The 18,523-nt window shown below is 52.7% G+C and overlaps 2 protein-coding genes across 5 annotated transcripts; one reads left to right on the top strand and one right to left on the bottom strand.

The window, feature by feature from the left end:
• The first annotated feature begins 741 nt into the window (after positions 1 to 741).
• On the top strand, positions 742 to 6,279 carry Rgs19 (regulator of G protein signaling 19). The gene is made up of 6 exons (XM_059262178.1): positions 742 to 828; positions 3,219 to 3,324; positions 3,457 to 3,578; positions 4,943 to 5,017; positions 5,108 to 5,342; positions 5,423 to 6,279. Exons 2-6 carry the CDS (start codon positions 3,295 to 3,297, stop codon positions 5,612 to 5,614), a joined length of 654 nt encoding a protein of 217 aa, XP_059118161.1. The 5' UTR covers positions 742 to 828; positions 3,219 to 3,294; the 3' UTR covers positions 5,615 to 6,279.
• Positions 6,280 to 6,703: 424 nt separating this feature from the next.
• Tcea2 (transcription elongation factor A2) lies at positions 6,704 to 14,355 on the bottom strand. 4 transcript variants are annotated; one of them, XM_059262174.1, is made up of 10 exons: positions 14,167 to 14,355; positions 11,813 to 11,875; positions 11,396 to 11,501; positions 10,481 to 10,571; positions 9,035 to 9,180; positions 8,531 to 8,587; positions 8,040 to 8,194; positions 7,819 to 7,965; positions 7,085 to 7,156; positions 6,704 to 6,894 (listed from the first exon to the last, which is right to left on the bottom strand). In XM_059262174.1, exons 1-10 carry the CDS (start codon positions 14,233 to 14,235, stop codon positions 6,886 to 6,888), a joined length of 915 nt encoding a protein of 304 aa, XP_059118157.1. In that variant the 5' UTR covers positions 14,236 to 14,355; the 3' UTR covers positions 6,704 to 6,885. The 4 variants fall into 4 exon arrangements, with proteins under 4 accessions (XP_059118157.1, XP_059118158.1, XP_059118159.1 ...); XM_059262175.1 differs by having other exon boundaries at positions 9,035 to 9,165; XM_059262176.1 differs by lacking the exon at positions 14,167 to 14,355 and adding an exon at positions 13,565 to 13,615.
• Between the last annotated feature and the right edge of the window lie 4,168 nt (positions 14,356 to 18,523).

Here is an 18,523-nt window from a genome sequence, read left to right as displayed (position 1 = left end):
AACACCTGAACTGGTCAGGCTGTGTTCCAGTGCTAAGAAGATCAGGAGCCACGCTGCCCAAGCAACCACATACACCCTACAGACCAAATCTAAAGTAGGGTTGGGGTCCCTGGACACTGGGATGTGGAATAATGAGCTAATTCAAATCTACACCCAAACATAAGGAATCTGACGAGTTGGCCAAAGAGCAAGGCCATTTGTGGAAAAGGCTATCTTGGAGCAGTTGGAGAGGTCAACAGGGACTCAACCAGGCCCTAGAAACTTTCAGGGTAATTTGGTATAAGAACCTGTATTCACAGTGCCCACCAAGCTGCAGTTCCTGAACCTCCCTTTCTCTGAGAAAGTTTCACAGCAGAGTAACAGACTTTTAACCTCGCATTACAGACCAGACTCAGAAATGCGAAGGGGTCAGCCAGACGGGGCAGTACCACAGGCCAGTCCTTCCCAAAGGCCTCTTCTTATCCAGACAAGCCAAGGAGCACACAGGGCTCAGCTCTGGTGCCCCTCAGCGTACTACCACCTAAAGGAAAGGCCGGGGAAAACCTAGCTAACCAGACGGAGCGCCGGCTCATTCCACTGTGTCTGTACGAGTCACCCCTCAGGGTCACCATGCCACGCTACCACGGGACGACACGCCAGCGCGGGTGGGGCGCGGGAGCGGGCGTGGGGCGGGGCACTGCGGGCGAGCAGGCGCTGGGGCTCGAGGAAGTCCCGGCCCCTCTCTTTGGGGAAGTACCGCGGAGGCGCCTGCGCACTGCGCCTGCGCCCCCTCCCCGGCGACCAGCAGGACTTCGGAGCGCGCGGGCGGTGTGACTCGGGGACTCGGCGGTGAGTGCGGTGCTGGACCGCGGACGGGCACCGGCGATGTAGATGCCGGCTCTGTTCCCGGACTTCAGTGACCGGTCCACGTGGACCTCGGTCGCGGTGGGACGGGAGCCCACTCCCTGCGCGTGGGGGAGGGAAAGCCGCAACAAGGTTCCCCTTTTTCTTCAGTGCAGAGCTTTGAGAAGTAATTGCTAAAGGTGGGGGCCGGAAGAACCCAGGTTTCCGTGTCTCCCGCCCGCTAGCCTAGTGGGGAGGGGCCAGACAAGACACCAAATCCACCACCTTACCCACCCTTCGAGTTGGGTCCTCTTGCCACTCGGGCCCAGAGAGCCTTAGGGGTGAATGTTGCGCCCCCCGGCCCCATCCGAGCGGGATTCTGTACGCCTTCCGACCTCGCGAATACCCAGGAGTACATCGTCTGACTTAAGTCCCTGCTGCTTTAGAGCACGCCCCTTCGGCAGCCAGGGTGGGGCCCAGACCAAACCTGGCCCTCCCGCCCCCATCCGCCTTTAGGTCGCTGGTGAGTGGGGCGCCATGGCGAATTCCCTAAGAAAGGGGTGGGGGCGTCAGATACTGTGAGAGGGACCTCGAAGAAGAGACCAGCCCTCCAGATGACCCCACCGGCAGAAAGCAGGAACTGGGTGGGGGCCTACCGTCCCACAGGTGGGCTTGGGCAGCAGGGTTCGCCGTGGTGTGAGAGGTCTGGCCTGCCGTGAAGGTACATGTAGGACAATGACAGTGTGGGATAGAAGGGGGAATGGAACCCCTGTTAGCCCCCTCCCAAAGGTTATGACTTTTTTTCTGGAATTGTCCCATTTTCTTTTCTTTCTTTTTTTGGACTGGGCGGGCTCGGAGGTTCTTTTTTTCTTCTATGGAGCAACACGGTAGCCGTTCCCCAGGGAGCTTCTGTCCCCAGAGACCAGATTAGCTGCATCTGGTCTCAATATAGACTTGGGAGGCTACCGCCTGGGAGGCTTGGGGAGGGAAGGGGCCCTCCAATATCCGGATGTGGGGCAGGAAAACCCTAATTCAGACTCTGGGCTCCCCTTCCCCAGAAAGAAGGGAGGCAATAGTCAAGAGCACCCTGGACGACATGGGTGGTCCCAACTGACCTTTGATGGTTGCAAGGAGCCAGGACCAGAGCCTGCAGCTGGGGAAAAGGGCAGGCACCTGTCTCTGCACCCACTGGACCCCAGCATCCACACACACCCCAGGCTGTTCCCTGTCCAGTCAGCTGATTGGAGATGGAGCATCTGAGGGATGGTCTGCAGGGTGAGGGTATGAAGGAGGACAACTCTGGAGAGCCTAGAGACCTCTAGTTACCATGCCCCTTCCTTTCTCTAGAAGCTCAACTCCAGGGAAGTACAGCTCAAGCTACTTCTGTGTCCTGGTTTGCACCGAGTCCGGTGGTGAGGCTGCCCTCAGTGTACAGAGCTCAGGCAGAACAGGATTAGAGGGCCTCTGCTGGATGAGGGGCTACAGGAGGGTGAATTTCATGGAGAAAGTAATGTGAGCCCCAGGCTGATGAGAGGAAGGTGGACAGAGCAGAGGTCTTAAAGTCTGGATGGCCTCTGCCAGGACAGAAATGAGCATAGGCTGGGGAGAAAGGGGGCATTGAAAACTGCTGCCAAAGTGCTGATTGGATGCTTTACTTCTGTTTCTCCTGGGGACACTGGAATTTGAAGTCAGCTTTCAGTGGCCTGAGAGGTTCCTAGAACCCCCTGTGAAAGTGTGGTCCAAACATCAAGAGTAATAAAACATATGAAAACCCATTGAAGAGCCCAAGGCTCCAGCTAAGCAGCTGATCCTCCCACATTGCCACACCAAGCTTCCATAGCTAGCACTCCCTGTTTCTGCATCTTAGGGAGATAAAGGGAAACCAGAGTGGAAGTGGGAGTGTCTGAGGCAGCTGAGAACCAAAGAATCTTGTTACCTAAGTACACACCTCTCATCAATGTATAACCCGCCTCCCATTCCTTACTTTCAAGAAGTCTTGATCTGAGTCCCACTCAAGTACTCAATGCTTCAGACCTACCCTCTGCAGTCATCTGGGTAGCATCTCTACCCACTTCCCCAGAGGGAGGGAGTGGTCAGAATATCTGACCCCCTCCATACCAGCTTGTAGCTCCAGTCCCCTTGGGAGGGGCCAGGAGCCGGAAGCCAAGAAAGAGGAACCCAGGCTTCCGGCTTCCCAGGGACCGAGCAGATGGGGGTGTCTTAGAGCCCTTTGTGGGAGGCCCAACTGCAGTAGCCCCATCACTGAGTCGGGCACCTCTATATGGGGTAAGCACTCAGGCTTGGGGTAGAAGGCTCCCTCTGAGGGACCTCTCCCTGAGGTTAGTGCAGAGGTTACAAGGTTGCCTCAGGTCAGTCAGAACTCCAACTCTTCTCAGATCCACCAGGCTCCCAGGCTGCAGTGACGGTCCAGAGCTGGCACCACAGAACCTGGGCGACCCCCTCCACCCACCCATGCCCACCCCACATGAGGCTGAGAAACAGGTAGGCACTTCCCACCTCTAATTGAGGCCCAAGATAGCATAACCTTGGGGGCACAGCCAGTTGGGCAGGTGGGCAGAGACACAGGGTCCAGTGAATCTGGAGGGGAGATTGAGGCAGCTCCCTCTTCCTCAGCACACAGGACCAGAGGAGGCGGACAGGCCCCCCTCGATGTCCAGCCATGATGCAGCTCCCTCAGGACCCCCCAGTCGCAATCCCTGCTGCTTATGCTGGTGCTGCTGCTGCAGCTGTTCCTGGTATGTGGACCTTGAGGGTGCAGCTTGCACTGGGAAGACCCCATGGCATTTGGGCAGGGGTACATGGTTAATGAGGCACCAAACAGGTATGTGGGCCTGGGGAGCAGCTCATAGGAGAGTTATAGAAACATACAGGGCTGGAATGGGGTGGCTTTTAGGGCTCAGACCCAGTCCTCCTTAGACTCTCCAGAGTCTTTCAAGAAACTACTTGTAGGCAGGTACCCCTGCCACAGCATTGCCCTGTCCAGAGACTACTGGGCCTTATTGGCTGGTAGTAGTGCCTAGATCCTCTAAGGGGCTTTATATGGCTCTTAAATTTTATGTGTTTGAGTGTTTTGCCTGAATATGTCTGTGTGCCACATGCATATCTAGTACCTGAAGAGGCCAGGAGGTGTTGGAACTGGAGTTACAAATGGTTGAGGGCCAACGTGATGTAGGTTCTGAGAACCAAACCAAGGTCCTATGGAAGATCAGCAACTTAAACACTGAGTAATCTCTCCAGCCTCTTTGTGTGGCTCTTAAACCTGATGTGCTGGGAGTATATTATATGCAAGAGCTAAGCAAGTGCCATGCATATGGTGTCCATGCACTCACCATATACCTGTTTATACCACTGAGAGCTGCCCAGACCCCTGATGTTGTGCAGTAGGGGACACATTTGAGAAGAGACTTGGCTAAGGGAACAGCCTGTCCTGGGCAGAAAGGTATTTAAGGTTTGTGGGTGTTTGATGGCAGAAGTTTTCTCTACCTTAACAGCAATCTGGCCTTACATGGACTGAGGGATCTATTGAACAGGAAACCATCAAGACCTGTATACAGGCAAGATTCAAGGAATGAAATGTGAATAGGTAGGGCTTGTTGGAAGCTTGAGCTGTATTGTTGCTGAGAAGTCAGGCCTGGTGGGAACTGAATTGTCTCCACACGTGGCAGTGAGACATTCATTGTGCCAGCTGAGCATAGACTGACAGGGAGAAGTTTCCCTTGGAGCAGGGTTCACGATCTAGGTACAGACACATTAGAGGGGCTCTAACCCTACATTAGCTGATGAGTCATATTGCTGATATTAAGCCTGAAGTGTGGTTTTTCAGTGTCCTGAGGAATGAGCTGGAACTAGGCTGAAGAGTATGGTTCTACCCAGCAGTCCAAAGAGAGGGAGGGATACCAGGAATCAGAGGAGTCTAAGTGCTGACTAGGAAAGAGGCCTCAGTGGAGGAACAAGAGGATGTGAGGAAGGCTCACACTAGGAGCTTCCTTGCAACAGACTTACTGGTCCTAGGCATCCACATGCCAAAGCATACATGTAGCCACAGTGATGTGTAAAGAACCCAAGTACATAAGGTAGTGCCACTTTCCTTTGCCTCTAGGAACCAAGAACGGCAGCGAGCTTGGCAGGCTTCTCGGGAAAGCAAGCTGCAACCCCTCCCCAGCTGTGAAGTTTGGTGAGTACAGCCACCATTGTGTATGCATGAATGTATGTGTACTTGTGTGCATGTCTCAGGTCTGACATGGTCCGGCCCTAATGCCTGCAGCACTCCACCAAGCCCTGAGGAAGTACAAAGCTGGGCACAGTCCTTTGACAAGTTGATGCATAGCCCCACGGGCCGCAGTGTGTTCCGGGCATTCCTGCGCACAGAATACAGTGAAGAGAACATGCTCTTCTGGCTGGCCTGTGAGGAATTGAAAGCAGAGGCCAACCAACATGTGGTGGATGAGAAGGCACGACTGATCTATGAGGACTACGTGTCCATCCTGTCCCCCAAGGAGGTGCGCCAGATGCAGGGATAAGTGGGGGTGGCCTGGGAAGGGCACCGCCCCACTCCCTGACCTTGGTACCTGCCACACAGGTGAGCCTGGACTCCCGTGTGCGAGAAGGCATCAATAGGAAGATGCAGGAGCCATCGCCACACACATTTGATGATGCACAGCTGCAGATCTACACCCTCATGCACCGGGACTCCTATCCTCGCTTCCTCACCTCCCCCACCTACCGTTCTCTGCTACTCCAGGGGGCCCCACAGTCCTCCTCTGAGGCCTAGGTGCTTGCCACACACATATTCTACTCTATGGGCAGACTAGGGGCTAACCCTGCCCCATTTGGCTGGAAGTAGACTCAGTCTCAGTGTCAACTGCAGTGTTCTGCTCTGCCCTAGCCTGCTCCAACTGGGGGTCTCCTAGATGGTGCCTCAGACCCCCTAGTCATGTGCCCAGGAGATGTTCTCATAGAGAACAGCCTCTACGCCAACAGGTTTGTAGCAGAACTGTTTATTCCTCAGAACAAGATGTGGGACCTCAGAGTCAGGCTCAAATGAAGAGCCCATTTATATTTTATATGTTAATGAACTTTAAATTGGAAATATGTCCTTATTGTACAAAAGAAAAAAGAAAGCTTTCACATTCATCTGTATTCTACCACATGCCAAAAACATGATATCGTATTCTTGACCTTTTTAAAACAAGTTTCTGTTTATCCCACAATTAGAGTAGGAGGTTAGAAAAGAGGATCATCCAAGGTATGGCTCTCAGAACTGGCCTCAACTCTTAGGCTTGAGATGCAACTGGAGATGATCCCAAACCCTTGTATACTTGGTGAAATGTCTTCCCAGAGCCTGGTGGGGACAAAGCTGATGGCTTGGCCTCCTTAAAGTAGCTAGACACAATGTCATCTTCGTTTTACGGGTCCAATAAAGCAAAGCACCCACTACTTTGATCCTCCAAGTTGCTGGGAGTTTGAGCAATCTGAAGCTAGAATTGACCTCAGCCCAGAGACCATCCTCTCCCATGTGGTGAGCAGAGTGAAAGACAGAGCAAAGCATCCTGAAAGGGCACCAGGTCCTTGGGCTGCCATGTCTGGTGAGGATGGGTGAACACTGGGCAAAGTCCTGTTCTAACAAGTCCCATATGCCACCTGCCCAGCATGATGGCACACATATAAGCAGTACCACCAATGTCTTAGAATCACATGTACAAGTAATCTCTCTAAAAAACAGACATGTTCTTGCCTATATTACCCCACCACAGCTTAGCTCAAGTGTTGTCTGAGCCCAGGGAGGAGAGATGTCTAGGGTGATGGGAGGACAGGACCCAGCTGAAGCCCTATGTAACTCCCACCAAGAGCAAGGCCAGAGGAAGGCAAAAGAAAACATTTAATAATGAGGGACAAAGGGCAGAAAGGTGCACACCAGGCAGGCAGGCTGGGACAGGGCATGCCACCTTCTGAGGATCTCCAGAGAAGCTGTGTCCACCAAGAACATTGCAGGAAGGGGCAATGCTGGCCATGGCCAGGACTACAACACATCAGTACAAGGGTTCAGCAGAACTGCAGGAAGGCAGGGAAATGTCTGACCAAGGCCCCACATGACCCCCTAGGGCAGAAATAAGACAGGCATGGGCTCCATCCCAGAGACTCCCAGGAAACTAGCTGGGTATAATGGGCCCTGGTTCCTACTTCGGGTCTGATATGTGCTGAGACAGGACTGGAGGTGAGCATTCTGGGCCCACCCACCTACCTTCCAGCGGTTCCCACACTCGTTGCAGACAACATAAGTGGTCATGGGCTCATCGGAGCTGCGGGTCTGCACCTGTAGGGTGGGTGGCTGAATTCCTGATTTTGCTGCCCTAATCTGGACAGTACTGGTTTCATACCCCCTGATCTCTACTGATGACTTGATTTGAAATTTCCCAGTGACCTCAGCCTTTTAGAATAAGGCCTATGGGCCTGAACAACTGGGCTCAGTAGAGTCCAGAATGTCAGATAAGTACAGAATTCCCAACAGGAGGGTCTATATGTAGTGAAAGGATCAGCAGAGATGCCAGTGGCCCTGGCCATCTGGGAGACCCAAGAGAAAAACCTTATCTAACAGGGCTGGTCCTTATAAGTAGTGAGGACTGAGCTACCCTGCCCTCATGCATGCCCTATTACAGGTGATGGCAGCTTCCACAAGCCCTGGAACATCTACCAGAGAGACCATCTTACTTCACTCACCTCTTCCCAAGTACCCAATATCTCTTGGAGTACACATGGTCTCCCCGGAATACTTCAGCCTCCCCCTCCATAGCAAGGTCTGAAGGTCCCACAGCCAAACAGAATACTGCACTCCTGTCTCTCCATGCTGGGCAGGGCCAAGCCACCTAGCCCTGCCACAGAACCCCAGACCAGCAAAAATAGGGACATGGGTGGTATCCAAGAAGAGGATGGGTGTGCCCTGAGGTCCCAGCCAAGGAAGATAGAGTGGACCCCAACCTGCGTGTAGGTGCAGTTCTTCTTCCTGCACTTGCTGCAGGTGAACAGGTCGGTCTGTGTGCCACCTGTACGGGCCATCTGATGTTCACGGATGGCCTCCTTGGTCATGGCCTTGCGGATCTCCTTCAGCTCATCACTGGCCATCTCCTGATAAAGGGGCTAAGTGTTCAGTCTGCAGCTCTGCAAGAACATCCTGCCCCAGCCCTTGCAGTGGGGCTCACCTCTGATGTCATCACAGCTATCTGCTGGGGTGTAATGGCACCACATAGCACATTCCGCCGCAGGCCAGGGTTCTTGGCATCTTTCAGGTTGGAGATTCGGCTCCGCACACGGTTCTTGTACTTCATGTCTGTATTTCCCACATCCAGGAAGATGCGTAAGGGTATTTAAGGACCCATCTGAGGTTTCTGAGCTCCATCCTCTCCTTGGAGTTATGGGAATGAGTCTACCCACTCAAGCCCTGTGGGGGAACTGAGGGCCTATAGTGTTGTACCTTCTCTAAACCCATTCCTATTTGAAGCCCAGATCTACCTATTAAGTAGTCACAGCCCTTTACCAATCTATCCATGGCCCAGGAAAGGTCAGGGGACCACCCCAAGAGAGCACTGGATAACCTACCAGTGGTGTCTAACAGCTACTGGAGAAGCACAACTCAGTGACCTACAGACTCTACCAGAAGCCTCTGACCCTGTATACACTGTACAAAGGATATACTCCTCGATCTGAGCTGACAGATGCTCACAGTCTACACTGACAGCCATGTGGTCATCTGCAAGAGGGAGCCCTCATTAGTTTCCCCCACTGGCTTTTTCCACCTGCCATGCCTCTGCTTGCATGGAGCCCTAGAAGCTAAATATGACACTTGCATTCCTGGGAGACAGTTCCTAAGATACGGGTGTTCTGGTGACCCCAAAAACCCCAGCCTCCTCCCTAGGTCACAGTGGGCTAAAGAGAAGAGCTATGTGGCATTGATGGCACATGCCTTTTATCCCAGCACTTGGAGGGCAGAGGCAGGTGGATCTCTGTGAGTTTGAGGCCTAGTCTACAAAGCATGTTCCAGGACAGCCAGAGCTGTTGCACAGAGAAACCCTGTCTCAAAAAACTAAGATAGTTTTTTGGGCACTATCTCTCTGGCAGCAACCTCTAAAGCAGGCAAAGGCCCAGGCCACTCTGTGAATCTGGACAAGTGTCAAAATCCAGAGGTTGTAATACTCACGGTCCGTTTTCAGGGCCAAAGTCAGCATTTCACGGCATTTGTTTCGTACAGCATCACAGGTGATGGGCACTGGGGGAAATGTGGTGATCCTCGGAGTGGATGAAGTTCTAGGTGGGTCTGGCTTCTTGCAGCTAGAGAGACAAAGCCTGCTGGGCTCAGACTGAGCCTGTTAAGCTAAGTTTTGCTTCTCCAGTAGCTGTTGGACATCATTGGTAGGCTACCCAGTACCCTCTCTGGGTGGTTCCCTGACCTTTCCTGAGCCACAGGTTGTCCCCAGAAAAGCAAATGTGGATACTATGCTGACGTCCAAAGCCCATTTGGTCTATCCTGACAGACACTCAGCTAGGCCCAGTGACTACATCCATCCTTAGTTCAGCCTAGAATGCTTATGTGCTCTGCCCTCCTTGTCAGAGAAGGGCATTGGCTAGAAGGTCCACGGTGAAGCACAGATCACTCCCTAAGTGGATGTCAGATCCTTCTTCAACAATCAGTGTCTAAGCAATGCTCCCTGGTCAAAAAGGACTGAGATATTCTTGCTAGCTCCAGAGTGTCTGCTTCCCAAGAAGCCCAGGACATGGGCCATGCTGTGAATGCCTCTCTGCTAATGGCAGAACGAAGCAGATACTTCTGGTTGCCTGGAGTAAAGATGAGGTGGGGGGTCACCCAAAGTCAAGTCTTAATGTCACAGGTTACCCCACACAACAGAAATGAAATTGGGCAAGGATCTCAGGTCTGGATCCAGTAAAAGACTTGCCCAACAGTCATGCTATACCCACCAGGCCCTTTCCTCTGGAAATCGGCAGTCAGGTGGCTTTCTGGAGCAAAATCAACTGTACTAGCGTGCTAATGACCTCAGGACATAACATCATATCAGGACTGCTAGTCTGGAGTCCAGAGCATAGGCTGTTGTGGCCTGGGCCCAGCCTCTAGCCACTGCTACCATCTGATCAAAGCAGCTTCTCATCCATAGCCTGTAACTAGCAGTGCCCCTAGTCTCCATGGTAACAGGTCTGCCCTGACCATCTTTAAGGCAGCGGTGTGACAACGCTTGAATGTGGAGATATGAGCTGTGCCCACCTATAGCTCCGGATAGCATTTGCATGAGGGACCCATTCACCAATCCTGAGCAGCAAAAACATAGGGTCTAAGGAAGCAGGCAAGGGGGCCTAGGGCTAGGCCTGCTCCTGATGGGTAGTGCCTCCTTACTGAAGGTCTCAGTGATGACACTGACAGCCAGGCAGACGCAGGCAGACATCTTAGATGGGCAAGAAAGGAACTGAGCAGTGGGACAGTATTCAGCACGAGGCTTATAACTTATAAATGGTGCCCTGGAGAGGGCCTCTCCCTCAGGGCAATGCCCAGGCAAATAGACATCAGCCTTCTTTTCCCATTGAGGAAACTGAGGCAAGAGGCAGAAATGTATATACCTGCCTTCAGATATGCTACCTGAGATCCGTAGTCCCTGAGGCATCCTTTGAGGACGATGTGGGCAGAGGTGTGCCCCTCCCTTGATCCCTGGTCTTGCCATCAGAAACATCTGCCATTATCAGAAAACAGATGGTGTAGACTGGTCAGGAGCAGGCAGCTAGGTGCCAGCCTGGCCTCAACCTGGCCATTATACCTACAGCTTAAAGTCATTAGACAAGCAAGGTGCCAGGAGGCCACCAGACCTTCCTCCCAGTCCCCAGAAAGCATACCAGCCTCTTCGGGACCCACCCTCCTCAAGCCCCACTCAAGCAAGCTGCTATGGGACTCTTTAGGTCGAACATGGCCAGAAAGCAAGCATATGCCTCATAAAAGGCTCCTTCTGAAAACACGGGCAGGGCCTTGCCCAAAACCTGAACTAGGGACCAGGACAAACTTACACTGCTAGCCTCTTGATGGCCATGTGACTGTAAAGAGGGACAGGTCCTGGGTTGTCTCACAGAGGTTCAGACAGAGCCCAGGAATGGTTGCCTTCCTAATCAGTAGGAGCATCTCTGCAGCCTACTTGTCCACTGTCCCCACAAACAGCTGCTGTCTGCCTAGCTCACCTTTTGCATAGGTAGCGACCCCACCTCCTCCTTCTTCAGCTGGAGCATCCTGACCTGGACCTACTTTTCTGTTGACCTCTCAAAGCTTGAAAACCTCCTTCCCAGCATAACCCTTGTCTCAATGGTCATGCCTCCCAGGCTATCCCCCTCCCTACCACAACAGATGACATCTATCTTCCATCATCCTCATCCACTTCCAGCCCAGGGATGGGTACTCTCTGGCCTGTTTTTTTGTATCCCATAACCAGATAGCCTGAGTAAGAGCATCAGAGCCAGCACTCTATGCTGTGCTGAGCAACAAGAGCAACCCTTTACATTCTGATCGCACCCAAGAGCTTCTTCCAGGATTTGATGAGGGACTTGGCCAGTGCAATGAGCTCCTCGTCCGAGCTCTGCTTCCGTAGGGCATTGACAGACATCCCAACACGGGTGGACTGCAAGGCAAGTGTCCTGGGTCAGAGGTGGTAGGGGCCTGCTCCAGAGGCAGATCCTCACTAAGGACTCTTGGCTCCCAAAGAAAAGGGTTGGGAAATGGGCAGGGACAGAAAGACACCTCTCCCAATGGCTATGATCTCATTTGGAACCCAGAGCACCCCCCTCCCACCTCACTGATCACCAGAGAGAATCAGAAACCCTCTCCTTAGAGCAGTTGTTTATGCCAGCTAAACCTTGTAGGAATAATATAAGGAGCCCTGCTAGATTGCTGTCTCTAGAACCATTTTAGACCAGGACCAGAAGAGCTTACCTGGAGCAGGTGTAATGTAACAGGCATGGCCTTCAGCTCCCGCAGCAAATCCATGGCTCCCTCCTGGAAGGAAAAAGTACCTTCATAAAGGACCTTAATGGACAAATACACATCTTCCTGATCATTTAGAGGACAATTTACATGTCAGAAAGGAAGCCACTCCTCTACCTTGAGAAGACCAGAGCACACATGGTCCTACATCACAACAGGGGCTTTTTACTGCCCCTGCACTAGGGCAGGAATAGAAGCAAACAGCTTAACAATGCTCTCCTCAAAGATCAGGTGGTTTTTCACCCTGTATCTGTGGTGACCTCCAGACCTCATGGTAACCACACCAGGTCACTGAGCAAACTACTACAGAAAAAAATGCCCCAGTTCCTGCTCAACATGGAAGAACACTCAGAGATATAACTCAAGTTCCTTAGCCTTAGTCCATCTATGCTGTGATGGTAGAGCAGCCTCTCCTCAAAGTGCCCATCCATCAGTGTAGCACTTCTCCTGGATTTTTTTAACACACAATCCTGATTTTCTTCCTCTGCCCAAGCTCTATTCTTCGGTATCTACAGAAAGGCTGCACCTCGAAGGCAGGTTCCTCCTCTTCCTATCTTAAAAACCTCACTCTGCTTAAGACCGCTCTTCTCCCTAGCAATTCAAAGCTTTATTCAAGCACCTCTTCCTACAGTGAGACAGACTCTTACAACACCCAACACTGTTGTCCTTGCTGTCCTCCACGTTGCTACTATTAGCTCGTGTGTTTTTGCATGCCACAAAGAGGCAGAGAGAACCCACCCAGCCATTCAAACCTTCCATACTAGAGGCAGTGGGAGGGTCTGGGGCTGACCTCCATTCTGGGTTAATTATCTGCTCAGACTGCAGCCCTGTTTCATGGCCCTAAAGCAGATCCTGCTCTTGGGACTGTATACCAATCAGCCCTGAGGTGACTTCCTGAGAAGACCTGATCCTTAGAGCTGGAGGCACTCATCCCCCAACAGCTCTGTACTCCCACCCTGAAGGTCCAAACAAACCACCAGCTGCTCCAAGGAGCCTCTCAGGTTGCTGCAACATCCTGGAACCTCTGCCGTTTCCCTTCTCCTACTGTACAGTGTACAGTTTCCTACTGTACAGTCCTGTCTGTGTCTCTACCAGTTCCCAAGCCCCTATAGAGTCCCACCCCATCTCCAAGTTCCAAGTTTGTCATTTGGATTTAATACCCTTAGAGGAAAGAAGCACCAGCAGGCTTCTGCAGCCTAGGTGATTGCGCAGTGGGGCTGTTTCAGATGAGAAGGGGAACCTAACCCTCTTCCTGGCTTAGACCCCATCCCTCCACCCCTGACCAACAGGAACCCAGGGCAATCCTGCTCATCTCCAAAAGCTGTCCTGCAGCCCTCCACTTCAAGCACAGTCCTGGGGAGACTGTACAGACTCATAACTCAGCCACCATCTGGGCTGCCCTGGGATTGGTGCCGCGGATGGGCGGGTCATACTTAGCCTTAAGGCCACCTCCTGGTCCCTTCCCACCCACGGAAGACAAGATGCAGGTGCCATCATCCCCTAAGGATGCTCCCGAGTGACCAGGGTCGGAAGGCAGGCTAGACTGCCAAGCCCATAGTGCCTTGGGGCAAGGCTAGGGACAGAGTCAGTCTACTAGGGTCTCAAGGACACAGGTTCATTTCGGAATCTCTACTGTCTACCCACACCGACTTGCTGCTGCCTGAGGCCTGACTAAGCGGGGTGGGGGGTTATTAGAGAAACCTGGTTCTGGAGGGTGGGGGCAGACATGGGAGACAACGGCTGGGCTAAGAACGCCCGCGACCCTGCATGGCCTCTGCATCAGCTGCTGCCTCCAGGATCCTGCCCTGCTTGAGTTCCTGTCCTGACTTCCTTCAGTGACAAACAGCAATGCTGAAGTGTAAGTCAAATAAACCCTTTCCTCCCCAAAAAAAAAAAAAAAAAAAAAAAAAAAAAAAAAAAAGCCGGGTGGTGGTGGCGCACACCTTTAATCCCAGCACTTGGGAGGCAGAGCCAGGCGGATCTCTGTGAGTTCGAGGCCAGCCTGGTCTCCAAAGTGAGTTCCAGGAAAGGCGCAAAGCTACACAGAGAAACCCTGTCTCGAAAAAAATTAAAAAAAAAAAAAAAAAAAAAAAAAAAAAAAAAAAGAACGCCCGCGACCACCGCTGGGCGATGGGGCAGTGGGCAGTTCTCAAGTCAGCTTGGCGTCCAGTGCGAAGTGGCAGTCTCAGGACAAGGTAGAGGGCGGGCCTGAGGCAGGGGTCTCGACTGGTCTGAGTGCGGGTGGGTTCAGCGGGTCCAGGCGGAGCGGGGGCCCCAGGATCCTGGCGGCCCGCGCCCCTCACCGCGCTCTTCCTGGTCACCATCTTCTCCAGCCTTCGGGCGATCCGCGCAATCTCCTCCTCCTTGCCCATCACCACCTCGGTGGCAGCGGGTTGCGCCGGTTGCGCCGCCCGGCCCGACCTCGGCTGCCGCCGCCTAGATGCGCAGAACAAACCTCCGCCTGGCCGCCGCGTGCAACACAATTAAAAAAAAAAAAAAAAAAAAAAAAAGAGTCTCCGCCCCCGGGACCACAACTCCCAGACGACTGCGCGGCGTGTGGCGCGCGGCCCGCTGGAAAAGGTAGTTCCTCCGTACGCCCGCGGAACGACCGCCTCACACGCACCCTACCCACCCCCAACCCCAACCCCAAACGCCAGGGAGAGGGTGGAACTTGACCGGAGGAGTACCATCTAAGCCGCTTGTTCTGGCGGTGCATTTCTCCTTCGCTGGTCGAGTCCGATCACCTCCACTTCCTAGAAGGGGCGAGGCGTCCGGACCTCTCAGCTCAGCCCTATACCCGGCTGGACTTGACACACTTGCATCGTTACCAAGCCAGGTTTGGGTTGTTCTTGCCTCTGCGCAGATGCGGCGCACACTGGGAGGTATGGCCCCTGGACTCTGAAAAGGCTTCTTGGGCAAGAATTCAGGCTCTGAAGTCAACCTAACAAGGTGAAAATCCCAGGTTCTGCTCGTTGTTCTACGCCTCAGTCTCCCAGCCTGTGAAGTGAGGATGACAGAGTGATCAGGATCATCCGATTCACATTATACACTGAGAACAAGACAAGGCAATCAGGTACTGCGGCAGTGCCTCAGAAACATCATAGCCATGCCCAGGGAAGGAAAAGAGGTACTTGGCTCCTCTTCTGTGCAGCAGATGGTAGCAGGTGTGCTGGTGCCAGAAGACAGTTATCTGAATTGTTGTACCCACAGTTTGCACCACGAGGCCAGGGTGCAAATGGAATTTACACATGGCCTGGGCTGCCCATTTAATCAGTTATGACATCTTCACCATAAGAAAAAAGTACGGAATTTCTTGTAGGTAACAGCTTTTCCAGGGGTGCAGTGATGGATGAACACAGCTCTCCAGCTTCCATACCAACTCTGATTCTGCCTTTTACTGGCGTCTGGGCCCTTGCTCTAAGCCAAACCCAACCAAACAAGTTCTGGGAGAGGGAACCCTGTGTTTGAGCATTGAGTTGGTACAGAGCTTGCAGTAAAGGAGCCACCTGATCTTCAACCTTGTGTTTGGTTGAAGGGGCTGTCCATGGTGGAGTCGTGGTCCCAGTGATGAGCAACAGCAGCCTGTAGGTGGCAGGAGCAACCCACAAACCTGCTCAGGCAGTGTCTCCTTCCAGAGGAAAGTCCAGTAGATCACCATCAGGGGAGCTATAATAACAAAAAAAGCCAGATAAAAGATGTGTTCATTCCTGAGGGGTCCTCACTTGTGGGGTTGGCACTGACCAGCCAGATATTTCCACATCCCAGCCTTAGAAAACCTCATTCACTGAGCTGGGGCTTAGCTCAATTGGTAGTGTTTGCTTAGCATAGAGGAAACCCTGGGTTCAATCAGAAGTACTGCATAAAACCAGGCATCACAGGTACCTGCCTGGGAGGCAGAGGCAGGAAGATCAGAAATTCAAAGTCATCTTCAGATACATCTCCAGTTTGAGGGCAGCCTGGGCTACATGACTAAAACAAACAAACCAAAGCCCTAATCCCAGACCCTGCAGGAGCTCCAAATCCAACCTCTGGCCCTTGCTCAGAGAAGTCACTCCCACATCAGAACCTTCCCCCCACCCTCACCCCCAGCCACACACCTTGCTGACTTTGGGAGTTTTATCTTCGGTGAACCTCTCCACCAAACACCATCTGGACATCACCAGGTGTTCATTCCAACATGGTGTTGTCCTCTACCCTAGCCCTCTGAAGGTGATGGAGAGAGACACACTTGCCTGCTTCTAGGAGACAGCCTTGCCTACCTTTCCATCCTATCTATCACTGGGGGCTCTCCCAAGCCCCCAGAACACCCAGATGAGGCTCCTTCACAGGTCACCATTTGGCTTTTGCACCCAGCCTTCCTGGGGTACACCCAATTTTCCTTAATAGCCTGTCCCTTCCTTAGTGGATCTCCAACCTCAGGAGCTCTCAATGAGCAACACAGCCCTATCCTAGGGTCCCTGGGATGGAGATATCCCAGCCTGAAGGTCTGAAAAAGGCAGACAATACCCTAATGAGGTGGGATCATGGGACATCCCCAGGGTCTGCCCCACCAGGCCAACTGCACCTTTGGCCCAAAGCCTGCCCTTCCCCCTTCCTCAGTTCAGGAAACAGCGGAAACTCAAGCCATTTATTTTTCTATTTGTGATCCCTACCCCACATCCCAGTCTGCCCAGAGCTGGCCCTGACCCCAGTGGTGGCCTGAATGCTTCCCCTCTGGCCAAGGCAGGGCGGTGGTGGGTGGGAAGACTCACACTGCCAAGCTCACACGGAGCCCCTTCTTTCCCCATCCTCACAGACCGGGAGGCATCCTAAGCCCCAGGAGGTCCTGCTCCTGCCTCCATATGGTAGTCCCTCCTCTGCACCAAGGTCTCAGGTCCTCCAGCCCATTTGGGGCTTGCAGGTCTCCACCATAGGGTTCCGTGGCTCTATATCCATAGCCAGTCCCACCTCAGGCCTTCTGTGGACACTGGCTTCTGTGATCAGACAGGGCAGTGACCAGTGACAGATAAGAGTCTCTGGTCATTTAGGGGTAGAAAGTGGAGGCTGGACATATGGATATTGGCTTTGTGTAGATGCCAGCTCTCTGAGCCTCAGTATCCTAGTCTACAGAATGGGAAGAGCCATGGGCTCATGGAAATGTCTGTTTGGAAAGTCCCCCACAGCCCACAGCCTGGCCAGGGTCCAGCTTTGCCCCCCCCACCACCACCACCAGAGGCAGGGCTAGGGAGGCAGGAGGCATCCCCCAGAGGCCAGTGAGGCCCTAGCTGCAGGCTTGCTCTAACAATGTGAATGTGCTTCCCCCACACAATTCCCAGAAATGCCGCCCCCCTGCCCTGCCAGCCCGCCAGCCTGGCGGCCACTCCACCCTCCTACTCTAAGGAACCCCAGGCAGCCGCAGGGTCAGAGGCAATGGATGAAGCATAGAGGTCTGACTCAGAGGCAGCAAACCTGTGGAATTCTAAGGCAGCCTGCCTGCTTGCCTGCTATCCTGCAGAGATCAGCCTGAACAAAGTCAGCCATAGCTAAGCCCCTGCAGGAACAAAGCTGTGCTGAGCCTGTGGGATGCCAAGTCACTGAAAACTCTTCTCAAGTCTCATTCAGAGGAAAAAGCAAGATCCTTCCAGGCTCCACTGGGCCTCTTGATCTTCAATCCTCATGCTTCATCCTGGCCCTTCCATACACCTGCTTCCCCCCCCCCCCCGCCCCAGTGACTTTAAAACAGCTCCCCATCTGTGTAGCATGCTTTTTGTATGGTTTCTTCACATGTTTCTTTCAGTGTGGGCTCAAAACCCACTCATAAAAAAACAGGATGTAGATACTGACATAGCCCCTTCTCATACCTAGTACTTCCAATATGGGCTTATTTGTGGATTTATTGATTTTTAGCCTTTCCACACCAGAATGGAAACATCTCACAGCAAGGATTGGGGCTGTTTGTTCTTTTCCAGTTTCCCACCTCAGAAGACAGTCTAGTGCCAGCAGGGGGTTCAGTAAATAAAAAAAAAATGAATTCTATCTCTGAGCAAATGAGAGTGGAAGTCCCTAAACAGCCAGCTGGTTCCCCCACCAAAGCCATTTGTCACCAGCCAGGAAAAGAAGGAAGAGAGAGAGAGAGAGAGAGAGAGAGAGAGAGAGAGAGAGAGAAGAGGAGAGGAGAGGAGAGGAGAGGAGAGGAGAGGGAGGGAGGGAGGGAGGAAGGAAGGAAGGAAGGAAGGAAGGAAGGAAGGAAGGAAGGGAGAAAGCATGCAAAGCTGGGTGTGATTACACGTACAATTTCAAAACTCAGAAAACAGAAGCCAGCCTGAACTACATAGAGTTCCAGGGACACCTTAGTTAGCAACATTTTTGTTTGTTTGTCTGTTTGTCTGTTTGTTTTTGAGACAGGGTCTCTCTACACAGTCCTGGCTGTCCTGGAACTCATTGCAGGCCTTAAACTCACAGAGATCCACCTGCCTCTGCCTCTCAAGTGCTGGGATTTAAGGTGTACGCCACTGTGCCTGGCCCCGTTAGCAACATTTTTAAAAAAGAAGAAAAATTACTAGAAGAGAGGGAGAAGAATGAGGAGGGAGGAAGAGGAAGAGGAGATGGATGTATTCTTTCTCTGCCCTAGTCTCCCTTTATCTCCAGCCCAACATGGCAGGGCATTCAGAATGGGTACTA

Source organism: Peromyscus eremicus, chromosome 4, assembly GCF_949786415.1.
Source record: "Peromyscus eremicus chromosome 4, PerEre_H2_v1, whole genome shotgun sequence".
In the NCBI taxonomy this organism is placed as follows: domain Eukaryota; kingdom Metazoa; phylum Chordata; class Mammalia; order Rodentia; family Cricetidae; genus Peromyscus; species Peromyscus eremicus.
The sequence above is the reverse complement of the archived record's forward strand: the minus strand, read 5'-3'. Positions and strand labels throughout refer to the sequence as shown.